The following is a 21645-nucleotide window of genomic DNA, read 5'->3' as shown; positions in this document are numbered from 1 at the left end:
CAGGGTGTTGGGTCAGAACCACATCAATGCTCCTTGGTATAGATTCTACACAGTGTCTTCCCAGGGTGTTGGGTCAGAACCACTGACTGTCTCTCTCTCCCCCCCCCCCCCCAGGTGGGCGACACGTCCTTTGACCTCCCGGAGGCTAATGTTCTGATCCAGATCTCCTCTCATGGAGGTTCTCGCAGACAGGAGGCTCAGAGGCTGGGCAGGGTGCTGCGAGCCAAGAAAGGTGTGTGTGTGTGTGTGTGTGTGTGTGTGTGTGTGTGTGTGTGTGTGTGTGTGTGTGTGTGTGTGTGTGTGTGTGTGTGTGTGTGTGTGTGGTCTAATGCAATAATTGATTCGCCTGTGAGATTGAAGTTGACCACTGATGATAGTATCTTCCTGTTTCCCCTTGACACACACACACACACACACACACACACACACACACACACACACACACACACACACACACACACACACACACACACACACACACACACACACACACACACACACACACCTACACACACACACTTACACACACACCTACACATAAACACACACACACACACCTACACATTAACACACACACACACACACACACACACACACACACACACACACACACACACACACACACACACACACACACACACACACACACACACACACACACACACACACACACACACACACCTCCCCTCCACCCAGGTATGGTCGCGGAGGAGTATAATGCCTACTTCTACTCGTTGGTGTCTCAGGATACTCAGGAGATGGCCTACAGCACCAAGAGACAAAGGTTCCTAGTGGACCAGGGATACAGCTTCAAGGTTACTATACAATACTAACCCTACAGTACCAAGAGGTCCGATACTATACAATACTAACCCTACAGTACCAAGAGGTCTGATACTATACAATACTAACCCTACAGCACCAAGAGGTCCGATACTATACAATACTAACCCTACAGTACCAAGAGGTCCGATACTATACAATACTAACCCTACAGTACCAAGAGGTCTGATACTATACAATACTAACCCTACAGCACCAAGAGGTCCGATACTATACAATACTAACCCTACAGTACCAAGAGACCAGAGGTCTGATACTATACAATACTAACCCTACAGCACCAAGAGACCAGAGGTCTGATACTATACAATACTAACCCTACAGTACCAAGAGGTCCGATACTATACAATACTAACCCTACAGTACCAAGAGGTCCGATACTATACAATACTAACCCTACAGTACCAAGAGGTCCGATACTATACAATACTAACCCTACAGTACCAAGAGGTCTGATACTATACAATACTAACCCTACAGTACCAAGAGACCAGAGGTCCGTTACTATACAATACTAACCCTACAGTACCAAGAGACCAGAGGTCCGTTACTATACAATACTAACCCTACAGTACCAAGAGGTCTGATACTATACAATACTAACCCTACAGTACCAAGAGGTCCAATACTATACAATACTAACCCTACAGTACCAAGAGGTCCGATACTATACAATACTAACCCTACAGTACCTAGAGACCAGAGGTCCGATACTATACAATACTAACCCTACAGTACCAAGAGATACTATACAATACTAACCCTACAGTACCAAGAGGTCCGATACTATACAATACTAACCCTACAGTACCAAGAGGTCTGATACTATACAATACTAACCCTACAGCACCAAGAGGTCCGATACTATACAATACTAACCCTACAGTACCAAGAGGTCTGATACTATACAATACTAACCCTACAGTACCAAGAGACCAGAGGTCTGTACCAAGAGACCAGAGGTCCGTTACTATACAATACTAACCCTACAGTACCAAGAGGTCTGATACTATACAATACTAACCCTACAGTACCAAGAGGTCCAATACTATACAATACTAACCCTACAGTACCAAGAGGTCCGATACTATACAATACTAACCCTACAGTACCAAGAGACCAGAGGTCTGATACTATACAATACTAACCCTACAGTACCAAGAGGTCCGATACTATACAATACTAACCCTACAGTACCAAGAGGTCCGATACTATACAATACTAACCCTACAGTACCAAGAGGTCCGATACTATACAATACTAACCCTACAGTACCAAGAGGTCTGATACTATACAATACTAACCCTACAGTACCAAGAGGTCCGATACTATACAATACTAACCCTGCAGTACCAAGAGACCAGAGGTCCGATACTATACAATACTAACCCTACAGTACCAAGAGGTCCGATACTATACAATACTAACCCTACAGTACCAAGAGACCAGAGGTCCGATACTATACAATACTAACCCTGCAACCCTAAGTTCAATGTCAGCGCCATATTTATCGCTGTTATAAATCTGTCAGTCTGTCAGTTTGAGATTGACATATATTTAAATATCTAAGGTTACTTACATTTATCCAACTATAATTCTATCCCATGGTCTTGCTCTCCCTTCCATCTTCTCTGCCCCCCACCCCTCCCCCTTCTCACACAACCCTGCTCTCTGTCCTGATCACATGTAAATGGCAGATACTGAATGACTGAGGTTCCGGAACATTGGAGCTCTGAGGTTCCGGGAACATTGGAGCTCTGAGGTTCCGGGAACATTGGAGCTCTGAGGTTCCGGAACATTGGAGCTCTGAGGTTCGGGAACATTGGAGCTCTGAGGTTCCGAGGTTCATTGGAGCTCTGAGGTTCCGGAACATTGGAGCTCTGAGGTTCCGGGAACATTGGAGCTCTGAGGTTCCGGGAACATGAGGTTCCGGGAACATTGGAGCTCTGAGGTTCCGGGAACATTGGAGGTTCCGGGAACATTGGAGCTCTGAGGTTCCGGGAACATTGGAGCTCTGAGGTTCCGGAACATTGGAGCTCTGAGGTTCCGGGAACATTGGAGCTCTGAGGTTCGGGAACATTGGAGCTCTGAGGTTCCGGGAACATTGGAGCTCTGAGGTTCCGGAACATTGGAGAGGTTCCGGAACATTGGAGCTGAGGTTCCGGAACATTGGAGCTCTGAGGTTCCGGAACATTGGAGCTCTGAGGTTCTGGGAACATTGGAGCTCTGAGGTTCCGGAACATTGGAGCTCTGAGGTTCCGGGAACATTGGAGCTCTGAGGTTCCGGGAACATGAGGTTCCGGGAACATTGGAGCTCTGAGGTTCCGGGAACATTGGAGCTCTGAGGTTCGGGAACATTGGAGCTCTGAGGTTCTGGAACATTGGAATTCTGAGGTTCCGGAACATACTTTCAAGAAAAAAGTATTTTTAGTTTGACCTGATCACAGAGTTGGGGGAAGAGTGCTCTAGTTTGCTCCGGCTCAAATTAAGCACTGATCTAATCTATGTCCTTCCCCCTCTCTCTCTGTCCTCCTCCTATCTCTCCTCCTCCTCCTCCCTAATCTCCTCCTCTCTACCAGGTCATCACTAAAATGGCGGGGATGGAGGAGGATAATCTGATGTTCTCCTCCAGAGAGGAGCAGTATCAGCTTCTCCAGAAGGTTCTGGCTGCTACAGACCTCGACGCAGAGGAGGAAGTGGTCATCGGAGAGAATGGACGGCCAATGGTATGTATACACACCTCTTATCAATCAATCAATCAATCAATGAAATGTGGACATCCGTTCTGGTTTGACTTCTGTCTGTCCAGCATGGGAAACGCATCTGGTCTGTCAAGTTCTGAAGTCAGGCATTTAAATCCTTTAAAACCTTATCAACTCTCTTTCCCCTCCAGTTCTATATTCTAACCTCTCTCTCTCTCCAGTTCTATATTCTAACCTCTCTCTCTCTCCAGTTCTATATTCTAACCTCTCTCTCCAGTTCTATATTCTAACCTCTCTCCTCCAGTTCTATATTCTAACCTCTCTCTCCAGTTCTATATTCTAACCCCTCTCTCTTCTCCTCTCTCTCTCTCTCTCTCCAGTTCTATATTATAACCTCTCTCTCTCTCTCTCTCTCTCCTCTTCTATATTCTCTCTCTCTCTCTCTCTCCAGTTCTATATTATAACCTCTCTCTCCCCTCTAGTTCTATATTCTAACCTCTCTCTCTCCTCCAGTTCTATATTCTAACCTCTCTCTCTCTCTAGTTCTATATTCTAACCTCTCTCTCCCCCTCTAGTTCTATATTGTAACCTCTCTCTCTCCTCCAGTTCTATATTCTAACCTCTCTCCAGTTCTATATTCTAACCTCTCTCTCCCCCTCCAGTTCTATATTGTAATCTCTCTCTCTCCTCCAGTTCTATAATCTAACCTCTCTCCTCCCTCTAGTTCTATATTCTAACCTCTCTCTCCCTCCAGTTCTATATTCTAACCTCTCTCTCTCTCCAGTTCTATATTCTAACTCCTCTCTCCTCCAGTTCTATATTCTAACCTCTCTCTCCTCTAGTTCTATATTCTAACCTCTCTCTCCCCCAGTTCTATATTCTAACCTCTCTCTCTCACCTCCAGTTCTATATTCTAACCTCTCTCTCTCTCTCCAGTTCTCTCTTCTCTCTCTCTCTCTCTCTCTCTCTCTCTCTCTCTCTCTCTCCAGTTCTATATTCTAACCTCTCTCTCTCAGTTCTATATTCTAACCTCTCTCTCTCTCTCCAGTTCTATATTCTAACCTCTCTCTCTCCAGTTCTATATTCTAACCTCTCTCTCTCAGTTCTATATTCTAATCTCTCTCTCTCAGTTCTATATTCTAAACTCTCTCTCTCTCTCTCTCAGTTCTATATTCTAACCTCTCTCTCTCTCCAGTTCTATATTCTAACCTCTCTCTCAGTTCTATATTCTAAACCTCTCTCTCTCTCTCCAGTTCTATATTCTAACCTCTCTCTCCAGTTCTATATTCTAACCTCTCTCTCTCTCTCTCTCTAGTTCTATATTATAACCTCTCTCTCTCCTCCAGTTCTATATTCTAACCTCTCTCTCTCTCTCTCCAGTTCTATATTCTAACCTCTCTCTCTCTCTCTCTCCAGTTCTATATTCTAACCTCTCTCTCTCCTCCAGTTCTATATTCTAACCTCTCTCTCTCCAGTTCTATATTCTAACCTCTCTCTCTCTCCCCAGTTCTATATTCTAACCTCTCTCTCTCTCCCCCAGTTCTATATTCTAACCTCTCTCTCTCTCTCCAGTTCTATATTCTAACCTCTCTCTCTCTCTCCAGTTCTATATTCTAACCTCTCTCTCTCCTCCAGTTCTATATTCTAACCTCTCTCTCTCCAGTTCTATATTCTAACCTCTCTCTCTCCTCCAGTTCTATATTCTAACCTCTCTCTCTCCAGTTCTATATTCTAAACTCTCTCTCTCTCCCCAGTTCTATATTCTAACCTCTCTCTCTCTCCCCCAGTTCTATATTCTAAACTCTCTCTCTCCAGTTCTATATTCTAACCTCTCTCTCTCCCCAGTTCTATATTCTAACCTCTCTCTCTCTCCCCCAGTTCTATATTCTAACCTCTCTCTTTCCCCTCCAGTTCTATATTCTAACCTCTCTCTCTCTCCAGTTCTATATTCTAACCTCTCTCTCTCCAGTTCTATATTCTAACCTCTCTCTCTCCCCAGTTCTATATTCTAACCTCTCTCTCTCTCCAGTTCTATATTCTAACCTCTCTCTCTCTCCAGTTCTATATTCTAAACTCTCTCTCTCTCCCCAGTTCTATATTCTAAACTCTCTCTCTCTCCCCAGTTCTATATTCTAACCTCTCTCTCTCTCTCCAGTTCTATATTCTAAACTCTCTCTCTCTCTCCAGTTCTATATTCTAAACTCTCTCTCTCTCCCCAGTTCTATATTCTAAACTCTCTCTTCTATATTCTCTCTCTCCTCAGTTCTATATTCTAAACTCTCTCTCTCTCAGTTCTATATTCTAACCTCTCTCTCTCCAGTTCTATATTCTAAACTCTCTCTCTCTCTCCAGTTCTATATTCTAACCTCTCTCTCTCCAGTTCTATATTCTAAACTCTCTCTCTCTCTCCAGTTCTATATTCTAACCTCTCTCTCCAGTTCTATATTCTAAACTCTCTCTCTCTCTCTCTCTCTCTCTCTCTCTCTCTCTCTCTCTCTCTCTCTCTCTCTCTCTCTCTCTCTCCAGTTCTATATTCTAACCTCTCTCTCTCTCTCTTCTATATTCTAATCTCTCTCTCTCTCTCTCTCCAGTTCTATATTCTAACCTCTCTCTCCAGTTCTATATTCTAACCTCTCTCTCTCTCTCCAGTTCTATATTATAACTAAACTCTCTCTCCAGTTCTATATTCTAAACTCTCTCTCCTCTCCTCCAGTTCTATATTCTAAACTCTCTCTCTCCTCCAGTTCTATATTCTAACCTCTCTCTCCAGTTCTATATTCTAACCTCTCTCTCCAGTTCTATATTCTAAACTCTCTCTCAGTTCTATATTCTAAACTCTCTCTCTCCTCCAGTTCTATATTCTAACCTCTCTCTCCAGTTCTATATTCTAACCTCTCTCTCTCCTCCAGTTCTATATTCTAAACTCTCTCTCTCTCTCACTCCACTCCAGTTCTATATTCTAAACTCTCTCTCCTCTCTCTCTCTCTCTCTTCTATATTCTAACCTCTCTCTCTCTCTCTCTCTCTTCTATATTCTAACCTCTCTCTCTCCAGTTCTATATTCTAACCTCTCTCTCTCTCTCTCCAGTTCTATATTCTAACCTCTCTCTCTCCCAGTTCTATATTCTAACCTCTCTCTCAGTTCTATATTCTAACCTCTCTCTCTCCAGTTCTATATTCTAACCTCTCTCTCCAGTTCTATATTCTAACCTCTCTCTCTCCAGTTCTATATTCTAACCTCTCTCTCTCTCTCAGTTCTATATCTCTCTCTCTCTCTCTCAGTTCTCTCTCTCTCTCTCAGTTCTATATTCTAACCTCTCTCTCTCTCTCTCTAGTTCTATATTCTAACCTCTCTCTCTCTCTCCAGTTCTATATTCTAACCTCTCTCTCTCTCCAGTTCTATATTCTAACCTCTCTCTCTCTCTCCAGTTCTATATTCTAACCTCTCTCTCTCCCCCTCCAGTTCTATATTCTAACCTCTCTCCCTCCCCTACAGTTCTATATTCTAACCTCTCTCCCCTCCAGTTCTATATTATAACCTCTCTCTCCAGTTCTATATTCTAACCTCTCTCTCCCCCTCCAGTTCTATATTGTAATCTCTCTCTCTCCTCCAGTTCTATAATCTAACCTCTCTCTCTCTCCAGTTCTATATTCTAACCTCTCTCTCCCCCTCCAGTTCTATATTCTAATCTCTCTCTCTCCAAGTTCTATATTCTAACCTCTCTAATCTCCAGTTCTATAATAATAAACTCTCTATCTCTCTTCTATATTCTAACCTCTCTCTCTCTCTCCAGTTCTATATTCTAACCTCTCTCTCTCCAGTTCTATATTCTAACCTCTCTCTCTCTCCCCCAGTTCTATATTCTAACCTCTCTCTCTCTCTCCAGTTCTATATTCTAACCTCTCTCTCTCCTCCTCCAGTTCTATATTCTAACCTCTCTCTCTCCCAGTTCTATATTCTAACCTCTCTCTCTCTCTCTCTCCAGTTCTATATTCTAACCTCTCTCTCTCTCAGTTCTATATTCTAACCTCTCTCTCTCCCCAGTTCTATATTCTAACCTCTCTCTCTCTCCCAGTTCTATATTCTAACCTCTCTCTCTCTCTCCAGTTCTATATTCTAACCTCTCTCTCTCTCTCCAGTTCTATATTCTAACCTCTCTCTCTCCTCCAGTTCTATATTCTAACCTCTCTCTCTCTCCCCAGTTCTATATTCTAACTCTCTCTCTCTCTCCAGTTCTATATTCTAACCTCTCTCTCTCTCTCCAGTTCTATATTCTAACCTCTCTCTCTCTCCCCAGTTCTATATTCTAACCTCTCTCTCTCCAGTTCTATATTCTAACCTCTCTCTTCTATATTCTAAACTCTCTCTCTCTCTCTCTCTCAGTTCTCTCTCTCTCTTCTAACTCTCTCTCTCTCTCTCTCCAGTTCTATATTCTAACCTCTCTCTCTCTCTCTCTCAGTTCTATAATCTAACCTCTCTCTCTCTCCTCCAGTTCTATATTCTAACCTCTCTCTCTCTCCCCTCCAGTTCTATAATCTAACCTCTCTCTCTCCAGTTCTATATTATAACCTCTCTCTCTCTCTCTCTCTCTTCTATATTCTAAACTCTCTCTCTCAGTTCTATATTCTAAACTCTCTCTCTCAGTTCTATATTCTAAACTCTCTCTCTCTCTCTCTCTCCAGTTCTATATTCTAAACTCTCTCTCTCCTCCAGTTCTATATTCTAAACTCTCTCTCTCTCCAGTTCTATATTCTAACCTCTCTCTCTCTCTCCAGTTCTATATTCTAACCTCTCTCTCTCTCTCTCCAGTTCTATATTCTAAACTCTCTCTCTCTCTCTCAGTTCTATATTCTAACCTCTCTCTCTCTCTCTTCTATATTCTAACTCTCTCTCCAGTTCTATATTCTAACCTCTCTCTCTCTCCAGTTCTATATTCTAACCTCTCTCTCTCTCTACAGTTCTATATTCTAACCTCTCTCTCTCTCTCTCTCTCTCTCCCCCCCTCCAGTTCTATATTCTAACCTCTCTCTCTCTCTCTCCAGTTCTATATTCTAACCTCTCTCTCTCTCCAGTTCTATATTCTAATCTCTCTCTCTCTCCAGTTCTATATTCTAACCTCTCTCTCCAGTTCTATATTCTAACCTCTCTCTCTCTCCTCCAGTTCTATATTCTAACCTCTCTCTCCAGTTCTATATTCTAACCTCTCTCTCTCTCCAGTTCTATATTCTAACCTCTCTCTCTCTCCAGTTCTATATTCTAACCTCTCTCTCCAGTTCTATATTCTAACCTCTCTCTCTCTCCCAGTTCTATATTCTAACCTCTCTCTCTCAGTTCTATATTCTAACCTCTCTCTCCAGTTCTATATTCTAACCTCTCTCTCTCCAGTTCTATATTCTAACCTCTCTCTCTCTCTCCTCCAGTTCTATATTCTAACCTCTCTCTCTCCTCCAGTTCTATATTCTAACCTCTCTCTCCAGTTCTATATTCTAACCTCTCTCTCTCTCCAGTTCTATATTCTAACCTCTCTCTCTCTCCAGTTCTATATTCTAACCTCTCTCTCTCTCCAGTTCTATATTCTAACCTCTCTCTCCAGTTCTATATTCTAACCTCTCTCTCTCTCTCTCTCTCTTCTCTCTCTCTCTCTAACTCTCTCTCTCTCTCTCTCTTCTATATTCTAACTCTCTCTCTCTCTCCCAGTTCTATATTCTAACCTCTCTCTCTCTCCCCCAGTTCTATATTCTAACCTCTCTCTCTCTCCAGTTCTATATTCTAACCTCTCTCTCCAGTTCTCTCTCTCTCTCTCTCTCAGTTCTATATTCTAACCTCTCTCTCTCTCTCCCAGTTCTATATTCTAAACTCTCTCTCTCTCCAGTTCTATATTCTAAACTCTCTCTCTCTCCAGTTCTATATTCTAACCTCTCTCTCTCTCCAGTTCTATATTCTAACTCTCTCTCTCTCCCCAGTTCTATATTCTAAACTCTCTCTCTCTCTCTCCAGTTCTATATTCTAACCTCTCTCTCTCTCTTCTATATTCTAAACTCTCTCTCTCTCCAGTTCTATATTCTAACCTCTCTCTCTCTCCAGTTCTATATTCTAACTCTCTCTCTCTCTCCAGTTCTATATTCTAACCTCTCTCTCTCTCTCTCTTCTCTCTCTCTCCAGTTCTATATTCTAACCTCTCTCTCTCAGTTCTATATTCTAAACTCTCTCTCTCTCTTCTATATTCTAATCTCTCTCTCTCTCAGTTCTATATTCTAACCTCTCTCTCCAGTTCTATATTCTAACCTCTCTCTCTCTCTCTCCAGTTCTATATTCTAACCTCTCTCTCCAGTTCTATATTCTAACCTCTCTCTCTCAGTTCTATATTCTAACCTCTCTCTCTCTCTCAGTTCTATATTCTAACCTCTCTCTCTCTCCAGTTCTATATTCTAACTCTCTCTCTCTCTCCAGTTCTATATTCTAACCTCTCTCTCTCAGTTCTATATTCTAACCTCTCTCTCTCAGTTCTATATTCTAACCTCTCTCTCCAGTTCTATATTCTAACCTCTCTCCTCCCCTCCAGTTCTATATTCTAACCTCTCTCTCCTCCAGTTCTATATTCTAACCTCTCTCTCCTCCAGTTCTATATTCTAACCTCTCTCTCTCCAGTTCTATATTCTAACCTCTCTCTCTCTCCAGTTCTATAATCTAACCTCTCTCTCTCTCCCCTCCAGTTCTATATTCTAACCTCTCTCTCTCCAGTTCTATATTCTAACCTCTCTCTCCAGTTCTATATTCTAACCTCTCTCTCTCCAGTTCTATATTCTAACCTCTCTCTCTCCAGTTCTATATTCTAACCTCTCTCTCCAGTTCTATATTCTAACCTGTCTCTCTCCAGTTCTATATTCTAACCTCTCTCTCTCTCTCTCTCCAGTTCTATATTCTAACCTCTCTCTCTCCAGTTCTATATTCTAACCTCTCTCTCTCTCTCAGTTCTATATTCTAACTCTCTCTCTCTCTCTCCAGTTCTATATTCTAACCTCTCTCTCTCCCCTCCAGTTCTATAATCTAACCTCTCTCTCTCCCCCTCCAGTTCTATATTCTAACCTCTCTCTCCCCCCTCCAGTTCTATATTCTAACCTCTCTCTCCAGTTCTATATTATAACCTCTCTCTCTCTTCTATATTCTAATCTCTCTCTCTCCTCCAGTTCTATATTCTAACCTCTCTCTCTCTCTCTCCAGTTCTATATTCTAAACTCTCTCTCTCCTCCAGTTCTATATTCTAAACTCTCTCTCTCTCCAGTTCTATATTCTAACCTCTCTCTCTCCAGTTCTATATTCTAACCTCTCTCTCTCTCTCCAGTTCTATATTCTAACCTCTCTCTCTCTCTCTCCTCCAGTTCTATATTCTAAACTCTCTCTCCCCCTCCAGTTCTATATTCTAACCTCTCTCTCTCTCTCTCTCTCTCTCCAGTTCTATATTCTAACCTATCTCTCTCCAGTTCTATATTCTAACCTCTCTCTCCAGTTCTATATTCTAACCTCTCTCTCTCTCCAGTTCTATATTCTAACCTCTCTCTCTCTTCTATATTCTAACCTCCAGTTCTATATTCTAACCTCTCTCTCTCTCTCAGTTCTATATTCTAACCTCTCTCTCTCTCAGTTCTATATTCTAACTCTCTCTCTCTCCAGTTCTATATTCTAACCTCTCTCTCCAGTTCTATATTCTAACCTCTCTCTCTCTCCTCCAGTTCTATATTCTAACCTCTCTCTCCAGTTCTATATTCTAACCTCTCTCTCTCTCCAGTTCTATATTCTAACCTCTCTCTCTCTCCAGTTCTATATTCTAACCTCTCTCTCTCTCCAGTTCTATATTCTAACCTCTCTCCAGTTCTATATTCTAACCTCTCTCTCCAGTTCTATATTCTAACCTCTCTCTCCAGTTCTATATTCTAACCTCTCTCTCCAGTTCTATATTCTAACCTCTCTCTCCAGTTCTATATTCTAACCTCTCTCTCTCAGTTCTATATTCTAACCTCTCTCTCCAGTTCTATATTCTAACCTCTCTCTCCAGTTCTATATTCTAACCTCTCTCTCTCCAGTTCTATATTCTAACCTCTCTCTCTCTCTCCAGTTCTATATTCTAACCTCTCTCTCTCTCTCCAGTTCTATATTCTAACCTCTCTCTCTCCTCCAGTTCTATATTCTAACCTCTCTCTCTCTCCTCCAGTTCTATATTCTAACCTCTCTCTCTCCAGTTCTATATTATAACCTCTCTCTCTCTCTCCAGTTCTATATCTCTCTCTCTCTCTCTCTCTCCTCCAGTTCTATATTCTAACCTCTCTCTCTCCTCTCAGTTCTATAATCTAACCTCTCTCTCTCCCCTCCAGTTCTATATTCTAACCTCTCTCTCTCTCCTCCAGTTCTATATTCTAACCTCTCTCTCTCCAGTTCTATATTATAACCTCTCTCTCTCTCTCTCTAACTCTCTCTCTCTCTCTCTCTCTCTCTCTCCAGTTCTATATTCTAACCTCTCTCTCTCTCTCTCTCTCCAGTTCTATATTCTAAACTCTCTCTCTCCTCCAGTTCTATATTCTAAACTCTCTCTCTCTCCAGTTCTATATTCTAACCTCTCTCTCTCCAGTTCTATATTCTAACCTCTCTCTCTCTCTCCAGTTCTATATTCTAACCTCTCTCTCTCTCTCTCTCCAGTTCTATATTCTAAACTCTCTCTCTCCCTCCAGTTCTATATTCTAACCTCTCTCTCTCTCTCTCTCTCTCCAGTTCTATATTCTAACCTCTCTCTCTCCAGTTCTATATTCTAACCTCTCTCTCTCTCCAGTTCTATATTCTAACCTCTCTCTCTCTCTACAGTTCTATATTCTAACCTCTCTCTCTCTCTCTCTCTCTCTCCCCCCCTCCAGTTCTATATTCTAACCTCTCTCTCTCTCTCTCCAGTTCTATATTCTAACCTCTCTCTCTCTCCAGTTCTATATTCTAATCTCTCTCTCTCTCCAGTTCTATATTCTAACCTCTCTCTCTATATTCTAACTCTCTCAGTTCTATATTCTAACCTCTCTCTCTCTCTCCAGTTCTATATTCTAACCTCTCTCTCTCTCCAGTTCTATATTCTAACCTCTCTCTCTCTCTACAGTTCTATATTCTAACCTCTCTCTCTCTCTCCAGTTCTATATTCTAACCTCTCTCTCAGTTCTATATTCTAACCTCTCTCTCCAGTTCTATATTCTAACCTCTCTCTCTCTCAGTTCTATATTCTAACCTCTCTCTCCAGTTCTATATTCTAACCTCTCTCTCCAGTTCTATATTCTAACCTCTCTCTCCAGTTCTATATTCTAACCTCTCTCTCTTCTATATTCTAACCTCTCTCCAGTTCTATATTCTAACCTCTCTCTCTCTCCAGTTCTATATTCTAACCTCTCTCTCTCTCAGTTCTATATTCTAACCTCTCTCTCTCTCTCCAGTTCTATATTCTAACCTCTCTCTCTCTCTCCAGTTCTATATTCTAACCTCTCTCTCTCCAGTTCTATATTCTAACCTCTCTCTCTCCAGTTCTATATTCTAACCTCTCTCTCTCCAGTTCTATATTCTAACCTCTCTCTCTCTCCCCAGTTCTATATTCTAACCTCTCTCTCTCCCCAGTTCTATATTCTAACCTCTCTCTCTCCCCCCCAGTTCTATATTCTAACCTCTCTCTCTCTCTCCAGTTCTATATTCTAACCTCTCTCTCTCTCTCCAGTTCTATATTCTAACCTCTCTCTCTCTCCCCAGTTCTATATTCTAACCTCTCTCTCTCTCTCCAGTTCTATATTCTAACCTCTCTCTCTCTCTCCAGTTCCAACGGAGGCCAGGTACCATGAGCTCCATGTCTGGGGCTGATGATTCTGTCTACATGGAGTATCGCTCTAGAGGCAGCCGGGCCCACCTGGGTAACAACATCCACCCGCTCTTCAAGCGCTTCAGGAAGGGCCCGTAGGTCTCTGCTCTAATCTGCTGCACTACATAGGGAATAAGGTGTTACTGTGGGATGCTGCCGGGGTGTTGTGGAAGGGATTCCTAGACTCGGGTCAGGCGAGAGGTAACCGCTATAGACCCTGGTAGGACGAACATGTTCCCTGTGTGTTTCAGAGAGAACCCAGTTCTGCATCACCTCAGTTCTGGGGGTTTTATTTCTTCAGAGAGGGATACTAAATGTGGTCTTTTATTTTTCTCATATTTCATTCATGTGTTTTTGTTTTTGTCTTGACATTGTTTCCATGAAATGCGTTTGAAATAAAAACAGGAATTTTTGGGATTCGTTTGTATATTTTTTTATTGTTTGCAGAATCAGTTTCTCAACCAAGTGTGATCCAAACGCTGTCACGCCCCTACCCCCTACCCTACCCTCCCTACCCTCCCCTCTACCCCCTACCCTCCCCTCTACCCTACCCTCTACCCTCTACCCTACCCTCTACCCTACCCTACCCTCTACCCTACCCTCCCCTACCCTCTACCCTACCCCTCTACCCTACCCTACCCTACCCCTACCCTCTACCCTACCCCTACCCTCCCTCTACCCTACCCTCCCTCTACCCTACCCCCTACCCTCCCCTCTACCCTACCCTCTACCCTACCCTCCCCCCTTTACCCTACCCTCTACCCTAACATCCCCTCTACCCTACCCTCTACTCTCCCCCTACCCTACCCTCTACCCTACCCCCCTCCCCTCTACCCTACCCTCTACCCTCCCTCTACCCTCCCTCTGTCCTACCCTCCCTCTACCCTCCCTCCCTCTACCCTCTACCCTACCCCCTACCCTACCCTCCCCTCTACCCTACCCTACCCTCTACCCTACCCTCTACCCTACCCTACCCTCTCTCTCCCTCTAACCTCTACCCTACCCTCCCCTTTACCCTACCCTCTACCCTAACATCCCCTCTACCCTACCCTCTACTCTCCCCCCCTACCCTCTACCCTACCCTACCCTCCCCTGCCCTACCCTCTACTCTCCCTCTACCCTCCCTCTGTCCTACCCTCCCTCTACCCTCCCTCTACCCCCTCCCTCTACCCTCCCCTCCCTCTACCCTCCCCCCCCTCCCCTCTCCCCTCCCTCTACCCTCCGCTCTCCCTCCCCCTCCCTATACCCTCCGCTCCCTCTACCCTCCCCCTCCCTATACCCTCCCCCCTCCCCTTTACCCTCCCCCCCTCCCTCTACCCTCCCCCTCCCCTCCCTCTACCCTGCAGCAGGCACAGACATCGTCCTCAGGACACCCAGTTAAAAACCTGGATCCTACCATGAACCCCTCCCTCTACCCTCCCCCTCCCTCTACCATCCCCTCCCTGCAGCAGGCACAGACATCATCCTCAGGATACCCAGTTAAAAACCTGGATCCTACCATGAACCCCTCCCTCTCCCCTCCCTCTACCCTCCCTCCCTCTCCCCTCCCTCTTCCCTCCAGCAGGCCCTCCCCCTCCCTATACCCTCCCTCCCTCTACCCTCCCCCTCCCTATACCCTCCCCTCCCTCTACCCTCCCCTCCCCTCCCTCTACCCTGCAGCAGGCACAGACATCGTCCTCAGGACACCCAGTTAAAAACCTGGATCCTACCATGAACCCCTCCCTCTCCCCTCCCTCTACCCTCCCCTCCCTCTTCCCTCCCTCTCCCCATCCCTCTACCCTCCTGGATCTCCCTCCCCCTCCCTATACCCTCCCTCCCCTCCCTCTACCCTCCCCCTCCCTATACCCTCCCCTCCCTCCCCTCCCTCTACCCTCCCCTCCCTCTTCCCTGCAGCAGGCACAGACATCGTCCTCTAGAAACACCCAGGTAAAAACCTGGATCCTACCATGAACCCCTCCCTCTACCCTCCCTCTACCCTCCCTCCCTGCAGCAGGCACAGACATCATCCTCAGGATACCCAGTTAAAAACCTGGATCCTACCATGAACCCCTCCCTCTCCCTCCCTCTCCCTCCCCTCCCTATACCCTCCCCTCCCTCTACCAGACTCCCCAGGACACCCTATACCCTCCCCTCCCTCTACCCTCCCTCTACCCTCCCCTCCCCTCCCTCTTCCCTGCAGCAGGCACAGACATCATCCTCAGGACACCCAGTTAAAAACCTGGATCCTACCATGAACCCCTCCCTCTACCCTCCCTCTTCCCTGCAGCAGGCACAGACATCGTCCTCAGGACACCCAGTTAAAAACCTGGATCCTACCATGAACCCCTCCCCTCCCCTCCCTCTACACTCCCCTCCCTCCCTCCCTCTACCCTGCAGCAGGCACAGACATCGTCCTCAGGACACCCAGTTAAAAACCTGGATCCTACCATGAAACCCTCCCTCTACCCTCCCCTCCCTCCAGCAGGCACAGACATCATCCTCAGGACACCCAGTTAAAAACCTGGATCCTACCATGAACCCCTCCCTCTCCCCTCCCTCTTCCCTGCAGCAGGCACAGACATCATCCTCAGGACACCCAGTTAAAAACCTGGATCCTACCATGATCCCAAATTGGATTGCAAAAAAATAATTCAATCCAGATCAGTGTTTATTTGAGCTAATGACTTTATCCGGATCCCACATTAGCTGTTACCATAGCAACAGCAACATGTGCTCTTCCTCGGGTCAAACTAGGATGTAATGAAAACCCCCAGAGGATTTGGGGAAAGTTCAAAGAGTTTGTATCGACTCTAATCCTGTTTGAATCCGAGATTAAACTGGAGAGATCCGCTGTGGACAGGATTCAACAGGTGGAAAACAGGAGAAACCTGGATTCTCTTCCCCCAACAATAAAACAGAATGAAAACAGGAGACTGGGATTCTCTTCCCCAACAATAAAACAGAATGAAAACAGGAGAGTGGGATTCTCTTCCCCAACAATAAAACAGAATGAAAACAGGAGATTTGGGATTCTCTTCCCCAACAATAAAACAGAATGAAAACAGGAACTGGAGAGATCCCTGCCAACAATAATATAGAATGAAAACAGCTGACTGGAATTCTCTTCCCCCAACAATAAAACAGAATGAAAACAGGAGAGTGGGATTCTCTTCCCCCAACAATAAAACAGAATGAAAACAGGAGACTGGAATTCTCTTCCCCCAACAATAATATAGAATGAAAACAGGAGACTGGGATTCTCTTCCCCCAATACAAAACATCCAAAATAACGAGGATGTTAACGACAAGAATGCAAATATATACAGGTCAGAACCAGAACCTTATTCAATGTCCAGGGTTCTGGAGTGGTTGATAACAGGTCAGTACCAGAACCTTATTCAATGTCCAGGGTACTGGAGTGGTTGTATAGACAGGTCAGTACCAGGACCTTATTCAATGTCCAGGGTTCTGGAGTGGCTGTAAACAGGTCAGTACCAGGACCTTATTCAATGTCCAGGGTTCTGGAGTGGTTGTATAGACAGGTCAGTACCAGAACCTTATTCAATGTCAGGGTACTGGAGTGGTTGTATATACAGGTCAGTACCAGAACCTTATTCAATGTCCAGGGTCCTGGAGTGGTTGTATAGACAGGTCAGTACCAGAACCTTATTCAATGTCCAGGGTCCTGGAGTGGTTGTATAGACAGGTCAGTACCAGAACCTTATTCAATGTCCAGGGTCCTGGAGTGGTTGTATATACGGGTCAGTACCAGAACCTTATTCAATGTCCAGGGTACTGGAGTGGTTGTATAGACAGGTCAGTACCAGAACCTTATTCAATGTCCAGGGTACTGGAGTGGTTGTATAGACAGGTCAGAACCTTATTCAATGTCCAGGACAACTACTCATTACAAAAGTCTGGACACAGCTACTCATTCAAGGGTTTTTCTTTATTTTTACTATTTTCTACATTGTAGAATAATAGTAAAGACATCAAAACTATGAAATAACACATATGGAATCATGTAGTAACCAAAAAAGTGTTGAAAAAATCCAAATATATTTGAGATTCTTCAAAAACCCCAGCCTTTGCCTTGTTGACAGCTTTGCACACTCTTGGCATTCTCTCAACCAGCTTAATGAGGTAGTCACCTGTCTCTCATGAGGACCATCACAGGAAAAGAAGGCCTAGAGTCACCTGTCTCTCATGAGGACCGCCACAGGAAAAGAAGACCCAGAGTTACCTGTCTCTCATGAGGACCGCCACAGGAAAAGAAGACCCAGAGTTACCTGTCTCTCATGAGGACCGCCACAGGAAAAGAAGACCCAGAGTTACCTGTCTGTCATGAGGACCATCACAGGAAAAGAAGGCCCAGAGTTACCTGTCTGTCATGAGGACCATCACAGGAAAAGAAGGCCCAGAGTTACCTGTCTGTCATGAGGACCATCACAGGAAAAGAAGGCCCAGAGTTACCTGTCTGTCATGAGGACCATCACAGGAAAAGAAGGCCCAGAGTTACCTGTCTGTCATGAGGACCATCACAGGAAAAGAAGGCCCAGAGTTACCTGTCTGTCATGAGGACCGCCACAGGAAAAGAAGGCCCAGAGTCACAGGAAAAAAGAAGGCCCAGAGTTACCTGTCTGCATGAGGACAGGAAAAGAAGAGAGTTACCTCTGCTGCAGAGGATACATTCATTGGAGTTCACTGAGATTTCAGCCCAAATTAATGCTTTACTGAGTTCAAGTAACAGACCCATCTCAACATCAACTGCTCAGAGGAGACTGAGAGAATCAGTCCTTCATGGTAGAATTGATGCAAAGAAACCACTACTGAAGGACTCCAATAATAAGAACAGATTTGCTTTGGCAAGAAACACGAGCAATGGACATTAGACCGGTGGAAATCTGTCCTTTGGTTTGATGAGTCCAAATTTGAGATTTTTGGTTCCAACCGCCGTGTCTTTGTGAGAGTAGGTGAAGGGATGATCTCCACATGTATGGTTCCCACCGTGAAGCATGGAGGAGGAGGTGTGGTGTCTTTGTGAGACGCAGAGTAGGTGAAGGGATGATCTCCACATGTGTGGTTCCCACCGTGAAGCATGGAGGAGGAGGTGTGATGGTGTGTGGTTCCCACCGTGAAGCATGGAGGAGGAGGTGTGATGGTGTGGGGGTGTGTTGATGGTGACACAGTCTGGGATTTATTTAGAAGTCAAAATCAAATCAAATCAAATGTATTTATATAGCCCTTCTTACATTGATATCTCAAAGTGCTGTACAGAAACCCAGCCTAAAACCCCAAACAGCAAGCAATGCAGGTGTAGAAGCACGGTGGCTAGGAAAAACTCCCTAGAAAGGCCAAAACCTAGGAAGAAACCAGGCTATGTGGGGTGGCCAGTCCTCTTCTGGCTGTGCCGGGTGGAGATTATAACAGAACATGGCCAAGACGTTCAAATGTTCATAAATGACATTGCCTAAGTCAATGCACACTTAGCATGGCAACCACAGCAATCTGCAGCGATACGACATCCCATCTGGTTTGTGCTTAGTGGGTCTCTTGTTTATTTTTCAACAGGACAATGACCCAACACACCTCCCGGCTGTGTAAAGGATATTTGACCAAGAAGGAGAGGGATGGAGTGCTGCATCAGATGACCTGGCCTCCACAATAACCCAACCTCAACCCAATTGAGATGGTTTGGGATGAGTTGGACCTCAGAGTGAAGGAAAAGTAGCCAACAAGTGCTCAGCATATGTGGGAACTCCTTCAAGACTGTTGGAAAAGCATTCCAGGTAAAGCATACCATTGCTACTGAGTGGCGCAGCTCCTGGAACTGCATCTCAGTGCAAGAGGTGTCACTACATACAGTCCCTGGTTCGAATCCAGGCTGTATCACATCCGGCTGTGATTGGAAGTCCCATCGGGCGGTGCACAATTGGCCCAGCGTCTGCCCGTCGTGGTAAATAAGAATTTGTTTTTAACTTACTTGCCCAGTTAAATAACAGAAAGAAGGATAGTCTGGATTATTCTTATCACACCTCAATGGACTGAAATGGCTCAAGGTGGAAACACCTGACAGTAATTTAGATCTTAATCTGTCTTCACCCCTTAACTGCTCTTAAGGGGTCAAGGAACCAGCAGTCTGAGCCAAACAAAGGTCCTCAGGAAACAGTGAATAATAAAACACAGGAGGAAGTGCAGCTCCACAGGAGTCGCTAGAGACTCCCAGCTGTCCAAACCCTCCCCTAGAGTCGCTAGAGACTCCCAGCTGTCCCAAAACCATCCCTAGAGTCACTAGAGACTCCCAGCTGTCCAAACCCTCCCCTAGACTCACTAGAGACTCCCAGCTGTCCAAACCCTCCCCTAGAGTCACTAGAGACTCCCAGCTGTCCAAACCCTCCCCTAGAGTCACTAGAGACTCCCAGCTGTCCAAACCCTCCCCTAGAGTCACTAGAGACTCCCAGCTGTCCAAACCCTCCCCTAGAGTCACTAGAGACTCCCAGCTGTCCAAACTCTCCCCTAGAGTCACTAGAGACTCCCAGCTGTCCAAACCCTCCCCTAGAGTCACTAGAGACTCCCAGCTGTCCAAACTCTCCCCTAGAGTCACTAGAGACTCCCAGCTGTCCAAACCCTCCCCTAGAGTCACTAGAGACTCCCAGCTGTCCAAACCCTCCTCTAGAGTCACTAGAGACTCCCAGCTGTCCAAACCATCCCCCTAGAGTCACTAGAGACTCCCAGCTGTCCAAACCCTCCCCTAGAGTCACTAGAGACTCCCAGCTGTCCAAACCCTCCCCTAGAGTCGCTAGAGACTCCCAGCCCAGCTGTCCAAACCCTCCCCTAGAGTCACTAGAGACTCCCAGCTGTCCAAACCCTCCCCTAGACTCACTAGAGACTCCCAGCTGTCCAAACCCTCCCCTAGAGTCACTAGAGACTCCCAGCTGTCCAAACCCTCCCCTAGAGTCACTAGAGACATCCCAGCTGTCCAAGCCCTCCCCTAGAGTCACTAGAGACTCCCAGCTGTCCAAACCCTCCCCTAGAGTCACTAGAGACTCCCAGCTGTCCAAACCCTCCCCTAGAGTCACTAGAGACTCCCAGCTGTCCAAACCCTCCCCTAGAGTCACTAGAGACTCCCAGCTGTCCAAACCCTCCCCTAGAGTCACTAGAGACTCCCAGCTGTCCAAACCCTTCCCAAACCCAGAATATGTCTCTCTAATACGGTCATACATTGGGCAGGAGGTTAGGAAGTGCAGCTCAGTTTCCACCTCATTTTGTGGGCAGTGTGCTCATAGCCTGTCTTCTCTTGAGAGCCATGTCTGCCTACGGCGGCCTTTCTCAATAGCAAGGCTATGGCCACTGAGTCTGTACATAGTCAAAACTTTTCTTAAATTTGGACAGGTATTCTGCCACTGTGTACTCTCTGTTTAGGGCCAAATAGCATTCTAGTTTGCTCTGTTTTTTTGTTAATTACTTGACACACTGGAAAGAATTATCTTTTTGTTTTCTCGTGATTTGATTGGGTCTAATTGTGTTGCTGTCCTGTGGCTCTGTGGGGTGCGTTTGCCCCAGGACCAGCTTGCTTAGGGGACTCTTCTCCAGGTTCATCTCTCTGTAGGTGATGGCTTTGTTATGGAGGGTTAGGGAATCACACTCTTTTCTGGATTTTGTTAACTAGTGGGTTTCGGCCTAATTCTGCTCTGCATGCATTATTTGGTGTTTTACGTTGTCCACGAAGGATATTAGTGTAGAATTCTGTATGCAGATTCTCAATTTGGTGTTTGTCCTATTTTGTGAATGAATGGTTGGTGAGCGGGACCCCAGACCTCACAGCCATAAAGGACAATGGGTTCTGTAACTGATTCAAGTATTTTTAGCCAAATCCTAATTGGTATGTTGAATTTTATGTTCATTTTGATGGCATAGAAGGCCCTTCTTGCCTTGTCTCTCTCTCCCTGCTCTTTCTCATGGGAGCCGGAGCTTTGTGTTTTCCAGTACTCTTTATTTCTCTCTCTCTCTCTTCTCTCTCTCTCTCTTCTCTCTTCTCTCTCTCTCTCTCTCTCTCTCTCTCTCTCTCTCTCTCTCTCTCTCTCTCTCTCTCTCTCTCTCTCTCTCTCTCTCTCTCTCTCTCTCTCTCTCTCTCTCTCTCTCTCTCTCTCTCTCTCTCTCTCTCTCTCTCTCTCTCTCTCTCTCTCTTCTCTCTCTCTCTCTCTCTCTCTCTCTCTCTCTCTCTCTCTCTCTCTCTCTCTCTCTCTC

General features: G+C 45.2%; 1 protein-coding gene across 1 annotated transcript in view; it reads left to right on the top strand.

Annotated features, from left to right (window-relative positions):
- The window catches only part of LOC124018718 (general transcription and DNA repair factor IIH helicase subunit XPB-like), a 51459-nt gene extending 37686 nt beyond the window's left edge, over positions 1-13773 (top strand). The window contains exons 12-15 of the mRNA XM_046334069.1: positions 115-232; positions 697-815; positions 3423-3569; positions 13378-13773. Of these exons, the coding sequence (XP_046190025.1) occupies positions 115-232; positions 697-815; positions 3423-3569; positions 13378-13518 (525 nt within the window). The 3' untranslated portion in view covers positions 13519-13773. The remainder of the gene's footprint in view (positions 1-114; positions 233-696; positions 816-3422; positions 3570-13377) is intronic.
- Positions 13774-21645: the final 7872 nt, after the last annotated feature.

This window comes from Oncorhynchus gorbuscha, unplaced genomic scaffold, assembly GCF_021184085.1.
Source record: "Oncorhynchus gorbuscha isolate QuinsamMale2020 ecotype Even-year unplaced genomic scaffold, OgorEven_v1.0 Un_scaffold_572, whole genome shotgun sequence".
NCBI classification, from domain to species: Eukaryota; Metazoa; Chordata; class Actinopteri; order Salmoniformes; family Salmonidae; genus Oncorhynchus; species Oncorhynchus gorbuscha.
This window is presented reverse-complemented; position numbering and strand designations above follow the sequence as displayed.